Source organism: Molossus molossus, unplaced genomic scaffold, assembly GCF_014108415.1.
Source record: "Molossus molossus isolate mMolMol1 unplaced genomic scaffold, mMolMol1.p scaffold_m16_p_23, whole genome shotgun sequence".
NCBI lineage: Eukaryota > Metazoa > Chordata > Mammalia > Chiroptera > Molossidae > Molossus > Molossus molossus.
In genome coordinates this window covers 23,494,050-23,508,562 of record NW_023425359.1, presented here as the reverse complement: position 1 = coordinate 23,508,562, position 14,513 = coordinate 23,494,050, and the positions used below count along the sequence as shown (strand labels likewise).

Below are 14,513 nucleotides of genomic sequence, written 5' to 3'. Positions count from 1 at the left end.
ACCAGTCTAAACGTAAACACGTGACGAGTGGAAAGGAAAACTGGGAACATGTAAAGGTTGTAGGAACAGAGCCTGCGGAGGTGAGTGGTTATGGGAACATCACATACGATACAATTCAAAAGAGAAACATCAGACAATAATGAAGAGTGTTTCATAACAATAAAATATTCCATCCCGGTGATATTGAGTTCACTAAGGCAGGGGAACAAGGCATGAATACCCTAAGGAAAGGAAAAAATATGAGTAATTTAGAAAACCTTTAAGAGTTCCACCAAAAAAGAGCTACCAGAACTAATATACAAAACCTTTTACTTTACATTACAGACAAACATTAGAAAGTGAAATGTTATAACAACACTGTCCTTTATAAACATAACAACAATAAAATATTAAACAATATACTTGACAAATTCTTTTATTTTTAATCCTCATTCAAGGATATATTTATCTAATTATATTCAGATACAGTGAGAGAGAGAGAGGGTGAGAGAGAAACATCAGTGTGAGAGAGACACATCAGCTCGTTGCCTCCTGCATGACCCCGACTAGGGACTGGGACAAAGGCCACTGAGGCACGTGTCCTTGACTGGAACTGGACCCGAGACTCTGGTCCCTAGGATGGTGCTCTACCAGTCTAGCCAAACTGATATGGGCTCTTGGCTCCTTCTTTTTCCTTAGGTTCAATGAGCATCATGTCACCAACGTAATGGACCAGTGTGATTTCTTATGGATGGGGAAGGTGGTCAAGGTCCTTGCAGTCTACGATATGACTTAGATCAACTGACTTGATGTACTCTGGAGGTAGGACAGCACAAGTGTCCTGACAGCTTAGTCAACAGGAAGAGAATTGCTGTAGCTGGTCTGTCCCAACAGGTATGGGGGAAACAGCATTTGTCAGGCCTAGTACACCTACCAGCATGTTCTTAGATGTTACAGGAAATGTATTAATTTCTCAAGCGACAAAACCACATCAGGTGAACAGGTGCAGTTGCTGTCCCCATCTGGAGAAGCCTCTATAACCCAGTCATGCTCTAAGATGGTTTCCTGTACAAGCCCCTTAGGCAAGTCTATGGTGATGCGGCTGGACCACCACCTCTGCACCTTTCCAACCCTGGACGTCCCTCGGGCAGGAGGACTGCTGGGCTCTGGGCCCTTCTGCTGCAGGCGGCTCTGTGGGCTCTCGCTGGCCTTTCCCAGTGTGATGCGCTCACTGCACTGGCCAGGACACCGGGCATCGCGTCCTCTGTCGCCCAGAGATGTGCAGAGCTCACCGGGGAACCACGTGAAGTTCCCTGTGGACGATGCAGAGTCACACTTGCAGGGAAAGGCAAACAGAGGTAGCCTCAGCAGCATCGTGTCCACGATTCTCAGGTTCACACACATGCACGTGTCCTACGTGTTTACTCTGAATCTCCCAAACCCCTTTCCTCTCCACTTGATCTGAGGACACCGGGAGTCTGCCCTCGATACTGTGTCCTGGAGCCTGGACATTGGAGATGGCGCTTTGCTGGAAGAAAACCTGCCCCGATTGGTAACACTTGGGGGACAGCCATCGCTTTGGGGTTTTGAGTGTGGGGCTCTGCCAGACCCTGAAAGGCCTGCTCACTTTGCTCGTTTGTTTGTTGGGGAGATATGGACCCTTAGAAATCCTGAGGAGTCCAGGGAGTGTACTGTGCGGGAGGGAATGATGCAACGAGCACCCTCGGGTGGACATATTGTCTGGATAAACCGCCAGAAGGGAAATTAATGGGTCATCAAACAATTTCATAGATGTTTCTACTCCTTTCTCACAGGGCTCTGCCGTCCACCTGTTAGACATTTTCCCTCTTTGGTAGACTCATGGCATGTCTGTGCAGTTTTATGTGTATTTTATTATGAATGTGCTCCTTTGCCTTGAAGATATTTAAGGACCGTTTGTTTTCTTATATTTTTTCTCTTAATTTTTGAATGAGATACCGCCTTTCCTCTTATTGTTCTTTGTTTAGAAATAATGAGATTGTCACTTTTCACATTTCTGGTGTTTATGTGTTTTTGAAGACTTTTATTTTGAAGATGGAGACAAGCACCTTTTGCATTTCCTCTAAACTAAGAGTCTCCAAATGCATCAGCAGATTTGGAGAAAGCATTGAGAAAGGTAGAGGATGGAGGGCAGAAGCGGGTTGAGAAGAGATGGCATCTACTTTCTACCATAGACGTCCCATGAACAGAACAGAGAGCGTTTTGTTTGGTCATATTTTAATCTGATGCTTTAAAGAAGTGATTCCTTCTTCTCTCAGGTTATAATGACATCTTTCTCATGATATTGAACACACATTTTTTTTATACATAAAAATGAGTTAAATCATATTTGAAAAAATTAAATTGTGAAGAATTGGATTAATAATAAATGATTCAGAATGAATGTGCACACGTTAAGCTTAAGACTGCAACGTAACTACCGTTTTACACAAGTGGGATAAGCCAGTACCCCTTCCCGACACTGTACTCGAAATTTAGTTTCTGGTGTCGCCTTACGGTATCCACGTCGGCACCTAAATTCAACAACATCATTTGTTTTAGAATAAATTTTTTTCTCGTATGACCACTGTAACTGTATGTTGTGTTTTTCCATGATTTCTTCGGATAATACACAGGGCTCTGAAGATAAAAAGAACATAAAATGTTAAGTACAGTACAAATATTTTCCACATGATTTTAGACTTTCATGTAGAAACTTCTACACAGATCCAGCAATTAATTCTTATAACCTTCCAAACAAACTCATTGAAAAGCTATCATGTAGATGTAAATAATTCAAAATGATTAATGATGTTAAAACGACATACTATGTGTAATGTCTGATAATTAAATGTTATAACCAAAGATCTTAATGTCACTAATATGTAGAGCTTCCATTAAAGAATCACTGAAGGGGGTGGGTGATGGTGGAAAGGGTGTAGGGAGGATAAATGGTGATGTAAAAAAATGAAATAGAGAAAAAATAATTTTTGTTGTTGCTCAAAATTTTTTCAAACTTTATTTCTTCACATATTACTATTTGGCAGTCAAGCAACCAACAGAATGGTAATTAGTCTATCGAAGTTGTATTATAAACAGCAAAACATGACATTCATTACACAGATTTTCCAGGACCATGAGATTACTGAAGTCCTTACCTAAGCATTTTGGTGGTTCTGACCACTCTCCATCCCGACATGTTATTGTCCTGTCTCCCTGCAGTTCATAGTAGGACTGGCACCGGTACTCCACCGAAGATCCTGGAGCATAGACTTTGGATGGAAATGTGGTAGTGTCTCCATTGTCAATCGATGGAGGGGGCCCACATTGCCCTTTGGAATCTAAAATAAAGATACAAGTTGATTTCTTGAGAGATCAGGAGAATTTAAGGTAATTTTTGATTAGGGGGAAGCTACACTCACTTCCTCCCAGCTAAAAATCGATTTTCAGTTAGTTATAGAACAATCAACGTGAAAAGGAGGATTATAACCAAGTGTTTACAGAAGAAGCTGCACAGAGACTGGTAAGAAGGACAGAGACGCAGAGAGGGCTGGTCCCCGCACCTGCAGGGGTGGCTGAGAGGTATCTGGGCTACAAAGTCTCCACTGAGGAGCCTGGGGTCCCACCTCCTGCGGAGATTCTAAAGGAAGCGCAGTGGAGGCTGGAAGAGGAGCAGGCAGAGCATCTGCAGTGAACCTCCGTGGGGGTCTGTGTGCCTGGAAGAGGAGGGGTCTGCTAGTATCCCAGGTGCTCTACTCAAGGACAAGGCACAGGCCCTTGCTGTCAGACACTCGCCCAGGGCTCCAGTAGAAGGAAGGTGACCTAGGGCATTCGGGAGTCACAAAGAGAAAATCTGGAAGCCATGCCCCAGGGAGAGAGATGGAGGGTCAACCACTGAGGTCCCTGTCTTAGGCCCTTATCTCACACCACCCTCAAGTGCCAACTCCCAGGGCGGAGCACTCCTATTCCTACAGCACCAGCCTGAGGAGAGCACTAACCCAGACCCTAACTTCGGGCAGCAGCGCCCTCCTGAGCGTGAGCCCTTTTACAGGTCTGTTGACTGCATGGAACAGGGACCTTTGGGGCAGTTCTTTCCTGGAGAAGCTGTAGGCAGAGACTCACAATCTTTGAGGTGTGTGGGTTGGAATGGAGGCCAGTCTTTCCTCCCTGCTGCAGGCTTGGTCGGCACTACCCCCAATTTTGATCTCCCCTCCTGAGTCCCGATGCCTCTGCCCTGCTGAACTGGATCCTGCACTGGGGACAACTGTCTGTACCCAACCTCAACCTGCCAAGCTCCTCCTGGGACATCTGGAGTTGATGATTGTTGCAAAGACTAGTCTGTGGCTCTGGAGTAGGGGCCACTGTCCCACATTGAGTGCATGGTCCCTTTTACCAAAGAAACCACATATTAGACACAACACAAGTCTCCATAAATTTGAGAAGATTGAAGTTAGGTCTTGCATCAAATCTGACCAAAGTGCTATGAAACTAGAAATTTGCTGGATTCAAAATCAATATTCAGAAATGGGTGGCATTTTCATACACCAATAATGCTTATCAGCACGAGAAACTAAGGAAACAATCCCACTGACTGTTGTAACAACAATAACAATAAAGTAAGTAGGAAGAAATATAACGAAGAAGATAAAAGACCTGTACTCTGAAAATTATAGGATACTGAAGAAAGAAACCGAGGAAGATACAAGGACGTGGCTTAATTTTCCAGAGAGAATTTTCCATGGTTCCAACTCCTCTTCTAATGTGGTCAAAGCTTTCATACAATAAACCTACCTTATTACTCATTCAGTCCACAAAAAGAATTGGACTTCAAGCACCATCATTTTATTTGCATTATTTTTCATTCCCTAGGAACTTCTTCATTATATATTTCTATCAACACCCTTTGCTCTTATATATATTCTCTAAAATTGGGGAAGGGATGAATCAGGTGCCCTTCCTTTGCACCGAGGTGGGTCTGTCCAGGTCCCACTTAAACATGTCACTTCTACATTCCCAAACGGGTGCAGAGCTTTCCTGCATTCATAGCGTACGGTGTCCCCAGAGCGATACCGAGTCTTCTGGTTCTGTATGAAGACATGTTCCACTGTGGGGGGACTGCCACAGGAAACATCTGGGGAAACAGAAACGGGGGGTGGGCCGGGAGAGAGGAGCCGAAACACCAATATGCATTTATGCATAACCACTGACACAGTCAACAGTGTGGTGAAGTCAGGGAGGGGATGGGGGACGGGGAGGAGGCGTCCATGGGCTAGAAGAGGGGAACATCCACAATACTTTCAACAACAAAGATAAAAGAAAAGAAAAAGAATAGAATGGGTCTCTAATGTAACAATCCTTTAGAACTCATATCAACAAATGAGAATCCAATATCCTTCTGGGGGATTTAAAATCAATAGTTAATCCGCCATTAAGAATGAAAATTTTCATAAAATTACATGTAGGGTTGATAACAGGAGATAAAGCCAATATGTTTTTTGGAAGAGTGAAGCTTCTATATCTTACATTTCTTTCCTACCCGTTTTTGAAGTTTACTAGACATATTTAGGCCAATGAAAATTTATAAAAAGACCAAGAAAAAAAAAAGAAGAAAAGAAAATAATATTTTTTCTGGACATATTTCTTTAAGTTTTATTAAAACAAGCATAGATTCTATAAATTTAAAAGAAATCTATAAACCCAGGACACTCGTAATACATAATTATTTGGCATCAGAATTTGGTTTGCAAACATCATGGTTTTGAATTGTAATTTTTGGACCTCAGAGTAATAAGCACAGTAGCCACTTCCTTACAGAATGAGTCTAGAATTAACCTGCTTTGAGGAATGCCATACAGTTGAAGGCAGAAGGTCATCACTGACATGATCCAAACAGAAATGGAGGGAAACAGGAGACATCTGTAATGTTCCAACACGCTCCCCGGGAGCCCGCGTGCTCCAGGACAGTGCAGTGAGCAGGGTGGAGTCACGTGACACTCGTGGTATCAGGTAGTGAGAGGCGGAAGCTACTCTCCCAACAATGTGTGTGTGAAATGTGCTGGAACGGCCACAACAGGGTCAGGGTCACAACCCCGGAGTCTCTGATGCTGAGTCTGCGTGAGCCTGTGACTTTGCATTTGCATTTCTACCCATTCCCCGGAGATACCGATGCAACCCTTTCAGGGACACACTCTGAGAACTACGGGCTCTAAGTCCACCACTGAGGGCACATCCATCCCTCCATGCTAAGGCAGAGCCTTCCTTCTTCAGGCCAAGACTGGAACCTGTGTCCACTTTATAATGATGCTGGAAGCAATTCTGTATCATGTTACTTAAGACACTTTAAAGATACATTTGAAAACTTCATCATCATAAGTCTGCATAGTGGTTCCCCTATCCACCTGCCGTGCCTACACTCCACTGAACTGGATCCGTTTATTTGGTAATATTCTGGACATTTATAAGCTACTTTGTCTCCAGGCTGATATGATTTCCTCCTCTGGCCTATGAGTATGGCATTAGCATAGCGGGGTGGGTCAGAACAAGTTCTCTCTGAAAACAACAACAATATACTTGTTCAGTAAATCTTTACAAATACATATTGGTCAATGATTATACTCTAGAGCAATTGGTACACGCCAAACCATTGGACATTGGGCAACAGTTTTCCTATAACTTGAAACTATGTCAGCAGTCTTCACTTAATTACATTGAACGATTCTACATATAAAAAAAGGAACATGTGAACAATGCTATGGAAAAGCCTGAAGAGAGAGACATACAGGTAATGATTGAAGACAAACCCTTACACCCGAATTCTTACCTGTCCACGCAGATCAAGTGCAGCATGTACGTATTTCTACGTTTTGCTTCTGTCCAAATCACTTCCCACCATTACATCAAACATCTTAGAAAATCAGATATCATTTTTCTCAATTCAGTTACACTTAGACAAGTATTCCTGGCGAGACATCAAAGGAGCCCATAGCAGACATAGTGCCCTCGTTCTAGCCATGCCGTAAAGCAGTGTGCGAATGGAGATGCAATCCCGTGTTTCAATTACACTCCATTAAAGCTGACAGAAGAAACACACATGGGAAAAAATAGAAACAGGAGCAGAAGTCAAATCACAACCAAACTCGGGAGAAAATGCATAGAGATAAAAGGTGGGTCTTGGAAAACTGTAATAACATCGATAACTGCAAGGAAAGAATAATGAGGGTGCCAGCCATACTGACGAGGAAACGGAAGCAAATCTAGGGCAGCAGCCTCGTGAGGCACATGGACACCCCACGCCTGCCCGCAGCGCCCAGAGACCGAGGAAAGCGACGTGAGCTCTAGTCTCCTGGCGTCTTCACTGGGAGGAGGGATTTTCCAGGGCACAGCACAGGGAGACACCCCAGCACCACAGGTCAATGGTGAACAGAAGAAACAAGATCAGTGCTCCCAAAGAGGTGACATCACGAAACTTGAATCGAATGAGCGGAGTGGAGAGAACTGTGGGATAGGAGAGCCCTGCAGATCTGCACAGGGTCCCTCGATGCTATGGCGGAATATGTCCCAGCACAGTGCAGGGCGACCCCACAGGAATGCGCAGAGAATCACTCCCAGAGGAAGAACTACCAGGAAACAAGAAATGTCAGATTCCCAGGGCACACACAGCAGTGGTAAAGTATTTATATTTGACGAGTCACACTGGAAAGGTGTCCTTAACAAACAAATTACTTAGTAGAGAGACCAGAAGAGGCCTATTCATTCGTTCATATTCTGAGTAAACTATTCTGTATAAAGACTCCCCATGCCAGGCTTATTAGTTTAAAAACAAGCTTGAGTGGATCAAGTTGACCCTAACAATCGTAGCCTTTCAAAACAAAGTATAAAACCTGTAAGACTCCAGGTCTCCGGCCCAAATCCCCAAGAGGCACACGTTAGGGGAGGGGTAACTCAGGGAGGTAGAACTGTTGATCTGGCTTCTTCAATACATCCCATCTTGGATCTTTCTGCTCCAATGGTGTGTGAACCTCTCTGTTAGATTCCAGGACGCCCCCAAAGATGCTCCCACCCAGGGGTGAGTGTCAAACTCGGTGTCCTTTGTGGGGAAGACCACAGAATGTCCGATCAGCTATTTAGTCACCACACCCTATTATTACTGGTTTCCTCATTGTGGTGTTTTGTTTTTAATTAACGTCTACCAATAGGCTTCTTTAATTGGCTAAGTATATGTTAAAAATTGGCGTTTACACCCATTCATAGTTGAAAAAGTGAAGTCACGTAGGTTTACTGGCAAAACAAGAAGCAGGTAACACCTTTTGCCAGTTATCACAGGTGTGTCCTGGAAAATCCAACAGACAGGATCTCAGGGCATTTTTCTTACCGACAAGAATGCAGTTCGGCAGAGGGGACCAGCCACTCTCTGTGCAGTTCATGGTGGTCTGCTGGTCTTGGAGACTGAAGCCAGGATGGCAGTTCACCAGGACAGATGCCCCCTGGAGGTGTGTTTGTGGAGAAGCTGGAGAACGTCCATTTTCCAAATAGTTGAAAACACACTTTCCTAAGAATGACAAAATGATGATGAAAAGACATAAATTTGGTTAAAGTAATACATTAAAATTATCTTCATAATACTTAAATTAGAATGCAGAAGCAACAAAACATAACACATAAATTAAAAAAAAACTAGGGATGCTACCAAATGTACTTTTTAAAGTCATTATGAAATGTTATCTTAGTTTTTACAATTAAACTATTTATAAATGACATAGGGATTCCCGGAGAGTCTATTTTCATCTCTCATGGTTTTAGGAAGAACCTTTGGGAGAGAAGAGTCCTGTGTTGGTCTCTGCTCATAGAAGTCATCCCTCCACCGGCTCTTGTCACACAGGTTTAAGAGTCCTCACTGTGCGTCGCTCTGTCCACTCTGAAATATCTACATACACGGGGTGAAGAGGGGACTCACTGAGGCAGGGCACTTCCGGTGACCATCCTTGTTGGGTGCAAGTAATGTGACCCCAGGTTTGTTGTGAAGGGGTCGAGTAGTTGTCATCACAGGAATAGTAAAACCATTGTCCTACACGTGCTGGAAAGTATGGTCTATATCTATCTTCATTATACAGCCGTCCATGTTTAACTTCGGGAAATTCACAGGGCTTAACTTGCAATGGAAAGAAAGAAACAAACAACATAAGTAATGTTTCACTTGAACAGAAATCAAATGGGAGATCAATGGTTTCATTGGAGAATTATATTTTTTATGAACATAATAATACTCATTTCATTAGGGTTTCTTGGACAAGAAAAGTTATAATATTCAGATGATGCAAGTAACACTTGTTTTCTGATCATTTTACAATGTATTATGATATCAAATTGTTATATTGTGAACCAGAAACAAATATAATGCTATATGTCAAATTTATTTTAATCAATCCATCAATAAACAATCACTTTCCTGGTAATTGTTATGCACACTAAAGTCTGTTCCATGTGGTTACAGTGTCCTTAAGGGGATCATACTTTGAACATTCATTTGCACTTGGCATCGAATTAACACTGAGGCCACTGACCTATCATTTCTATCATTTCATTTTTCATTCATAGAAGATGCAGCTTCAATGTGGAGCCCTTGGCAATGAAGTGACACAGGAAGAAACACATGTGACTGCAGCTACAGAATCCTCCTCGATGGGGCAAAAGCAACACCTCCAGAAATTAAATCCCCTGCGGAACTGAGTGGCATCTCGTGACATGTGATGGTTCTAGAAAACCAACAATGTCTCCCACAGGCCTGCCTCCTACAGGGAACCCAATTCCCCTCCCCTCGAGTGAGGGCTGACTCAGGGAGTCTCCTCTGAAGGGCACGTCCAGCCGAGGTGACAGTGTGTGTCCAGGTCGTGAGCACCATGGACGCGTCCTCCAGGTCTCTGAGGTCCCCAGCTCTGGGGAAGCGAGCTACCATGAAGATGCCCGGGTGGCTGGTCACTGAGGCTCTGCTAGAACTCGGGGCCCCCCTGGGAAGCACATCCTGCAGCCCGGCCCAGCCTCTGCCTGCAGCCTGGGCAGCTTCCAGGGCAGCAGCGGGAGTGACCAGAGCCGGCCGCCCAGCTGCTCCCACATCCCGACCTGCAACCCCTGAGACCCAGAGCTGTGGACTGAAGGCCGTATGCTGGGGAACATGGTGACGCAGAGGTCACACCTAATGTAGTAGGGGTTAAGTGGTACAGTTCTTACTCAGGGATTTTTTCTTTTTCTTTATTGATTTTTAGAGAGAGAGGAAGACAGAGGGAGAGACAGATAGAAACATGGATGAGAGACAACATCGACTGGCTGACTCCTGCATGCCCCCCTACTGGGTTGGACCCACAACCTGGGCATGTGCCCTGACCCGGAATCGAACCGTTGACCTCTTGGTGCAGGGGTCGACGCTCAGCCACTGAGCCACACCTGCCAGGCTTACACAATGTTTTAATTCACACTTGAAAATTAGTGAGAGAAATATGTATTCATACGCACGTACACATACTTAACATTAGAAAAAATTCAGTGTTTTATTGACAAAGATATGCTTATGATATTAAGTAGAACTGGCTCCTTTAGAAGTAAAGATGCCTCTAGATTCTCTCTGCTTTAGGAGGCAGCCGATTGATGTTCCTCTCTCACATCGCTGTTTCTCTCTCTCCCTTCCTCTCTCTCTAAAAAATACAACAAAAATCATTAAAAAAGGATTAAATCCTTTCGGCTTTACATTCTCATTGAGGCAAGGATTTGGACTGATTAGGTTCCCATTACATTTAAGTTTAAGAGAAGTAAATTCAGAATTAAGAAGCAGGTCAAGATATGTCGGCAACTTACAGCTACATCTTGGAGGAGGATCCCAGCCCACAGGAGTGCATTTTGCAGTATTTCCTCGGGGTGGGGGATAGAAGCCACTTTTACAGCCGTATGTGATTACATGTCCCAGTCCGTAACTGGTCCTGTCAGGAGTGTAGTGACTGTTTGCAAATCTTGGAGGATCACATGTAACTTCTGAAAAGAACGAGGACACGTGGCTCATGGACAAATCACTGCTCATGAAAACAGTCACGTACATGAGAATAAAGCGGTGTCATATTTTGACTCGCCATCCAGCAGAATGGCACAGAGATGAGCACAGCGGCCGTCCGCCCACCCCCAGCCCCCCTCACACCCCGCCTGGAGTGCTGTGCCCTCCCTCCGAATCCCTTTCCCCAAGGCCACCCCCTCCCTCCTCGTGCTCCCTGTGTGGCCATGAGCTCAGCATCCACCTCTGCAACTGCGCTTCCTCTTCCCGCAAGGGCCTGGGCTGTGCAGTGGTGGTGAGAACTGTCACAGGTCCCCGAGTCTCCCCCTTCCAGCACGTGGAGCCCTGGCCTGCGGACCCTGAAGGGTTGGTCCCAGGACGGCTCCCAGCATCCTCCCAATGGATGCTCAGGTCCTTCCTCCAGGGAGCCAGGGACCGGGTGCTCTTAACTGCACACGTAGGAGCAATACTGTCTTTTGATTGTTGATACTGAAGAAAATTGCCTAAATTAAATAATGTATGAAACCCCGGCCTGTAACAAATCATGAAGGTAATGACAGACAGTGATGCAACGTGTATTCAAAAATTTTTTTAAATGTTTAAATTTTCAGTGATTGTTCATGATCTCAGAAATCTAATGAAACGTATTGAGATTTCACTGGAAATTAAAAATATCTATCTTAAAGAAAAAAAGAATAGAAATATGGCTGTTGTCAGGCTGGTTAAATGGTTAGTGTGTCAGCCAGTGGACCAAGGAGTCGAGGGTTTGATTCCTGGTCAAAGGCACGTCCCTGGCTTGTTGGGGTCACGCAGGTGGGAACCAATCAATGTATCTCATTCACGTCCAATTTCTCCTTCTTTCTCTCTCTCCCCATCTCTCCCTCCCTCCGCTCTCTCCAAAAATCAATGGAAAATATATCCTCGGGTGAGGATTAAAAATAATTAATTAATTAAAAGGAAATATATCTGTTGCATATGTTTAATATTGTTAAAATAGTAAACTGATGGTGAGATGAATGACTTAGTAACTTTAGAAAGTTAAAATTAAGACATGGTGAACTAAAAATTTTTAAATGTATGACCTGAGAGGTAAGACATTGGAATCTATGAAATCATCGCCATGGGAGATTATGAAAACATCCACGCTCTCTAATTTTTTGTGTTGGAAATAAGAGTCCCCTGACGTCTGGAGTCACGGTCTAGCTTTTCTGTGATGGGTTTTTCTGTCCCGTTCTGGTGAGCACATCAGGTGTCTCCCCAGTCGCTGTGCAGTGGCTCACCCTGTGGATCTCAGAAGACAGAGAACAACCCACTGTGCTTTCCCCGGTGAATATGTGAGATACTCCACAGGAATTCATTCCTCATGGTTACCCTGCAGCACGGGGGTTCCGACCATCAACTCACTCAAAAAACAAAGACAAATGAGAACAGGCAACATCATTTTTCAGAAGGAGGCTAAATATTCAGTCCGTCTCAGCTTACCTTGTCCGTGAGCCCAGGACACCCACCCGGAGAGAAGGGCGCTGACCAGGAGCAGCATGTTCGCTCTCGCGATGGGGTCTCAGCCAGAGGTTCCAGCGGTGCAGCTTGGGGCTCGACCCCGCTCCGGAGCAGTTATCGAGTGTGACTCTGAATATAAGTGCACGACCAGGAAGCTAGTGCACTCACTCAGGAAATGTTGAAGTTCAAAGAGTTTTACAATGTGTGTACATGTTACAATGTGTGTTGTGGCCGTTTCCTGGTTTCGCTCCCTGATGTGGACTGTGCAACCTCGTGACTGTAACGGACTGGCTGCAGGGTGATAACGCTCTAATCTGTTCCTGGCACAGTTCTTGAGAAAGAGTGAGGTTCTTTCTCAAGCAGGAGTTTCAGCTCTAACTCTGTCCAAGTGCCTGCAACTTCCTCTAGGCCGTCCCTGACTTTAGTTCCCATGGGCCCCTGAGCACCAGCCAAGGGGCTGGGCCTGTTCCCCTCTGCACTTCCCTGTCCTAGAAAAGCATCCGTTGTTTTCTTGCAAACTCACCATAGACCACACCACCGAGTCCGAGAGTTCCAGCACATTCTTGGCACCCAATCCTGGACATTAACCTACTGTGAGGCACCTTATTTTGGGGTACAGTCCATTCAGAGGCATGCAACCGAGACAATGGGAGGGGAAAAGTCTCACCCAGACTGAGAACGAGTTTGGTTAATAGACTTCTGCTCGAATACGAATCGGAGATTAGTTAACCCGCAGGGTCTCCATTGGGCAGGGTCTTTAACTTGTTTTTATATGCTTTCAAATTAACGTACGAGAAAATAAAAATTCAGTTCCTATATTTTCTTAGCATCAGGTAAATTGTCCTATGGCCGGATATGTTAAATTTTGCGGCTTTAAAATAATGGATCAATTTTGTCAAACAAACAGCAACTCATCGACCGCGTAAACAGTGCAACCCCTACATTTGGAAAGAGGTCAGAGAATGAAAACTATCTTTCTTCCCACAGAGATTCTTCTTCAGTCCAGGGGTCCACCCTCTGACCCCTCCTCACCGCTCACACTCAAAAGAGAATATCCCACTGGGGTTATTTTCACTTAGTATTTCAACACCTAACTTTTTATTGTGCTATTCTCAGTAAACTCTAAGCTCACGTGTTTTGTTTGGTGAATCATCTGATTCAATATGCAGAAAGGCAGGCCGTTAACCAAATTGCTGTTTATTAATCTATTGGCCAGTAGTCTGGTCCCCAGGAGGGTGAATAATCGCTGTCTGGGACAAGTGTGAGCGATGATGTAATTAGCACCTTTGGGAGTAGGTGAAGTTGAAGGTGAGACTACTTATTGTCTTTATTTTCTGTGCAGTACAGTGGAAGGGAGCAGGCAATGTGGGCGGTCTGTGGCAAGTTGGAGGCGTGGGAGCGACCGGCGGCTGCTGGCCCACGTCTGGGCGAACAGTGGTGTTTCATTCACATCTGGGGAGCTCCGCTCTCCCGTCCCGACACGTGGCTTGGAAGGATCGCACTGAGGTCACCGCGCTGTGTCCCTGTTCGCACACGAATTCAATGAGAGTCCCTGTTTCTGCATAAAAGGTTTTCTTATCTTTCCCTTTCAACTGTATGTTGCTTTCACTCATGCTTCTTTCATATATTACACATGGTTCTGAAAGTAGAAGAAAGAAAGAAAAATAGTTAATAATCTCTCCTTGTATGGATTAATAAAGCTTCTCCCAAATGACTGGTTCGGGATCACATAAGATGACGAAATAACTGAAATCGCTGGTACAGGTGAATGTGGGCGGAGCACTGTTCTCTGCACGGGTCTGAGCATCCCAGCCCCTCTGTAGGTGCGGCCCCAGTCCCACCTGAGATGTCTGTCAGTCATCTATCATCTATCAGTCATCTATCATCTATCAGTCATCTATCATCTATCAATCGTCTATCATCTATCAGTCATCTATCATCTATCAGTCATCTATCATCTCTTATCAGTCATCTATCATCTATC

At 44.6% G+C, this 14,513-nt stretch overlaps 1 protein-coding gene across 1 annotated transcript in view; it reads right to left on the bottom strand.

The window, feature by feature from the left end:
- Nucleotides 1-2,164: 2,164 nt before the first annotated feature.
- Nucleotides 2,165-14,513, bottom strand: part of CFH (complement factor H) — a 93,161-nt gene continuing 80,812 nt past the window's right edge. Inside the window, exons 21-22 of the mRNA XM_036277535.1 lie at nt 3,156-3,338; nt 2,165-2,637 (exon numbers count right to left, since the gene is read on the bottom strand). Coding sequence (XP_036133428.1) covers nt 2,435-2,637; nt 3,156-3,338 — 386 coding nt within the window. The 3' untranslated portion in view covers nt 2,165-2,434. The remainder of the gene's footprint in view (nt 2,638-3,155; nt 3,339-14,513) is intronic.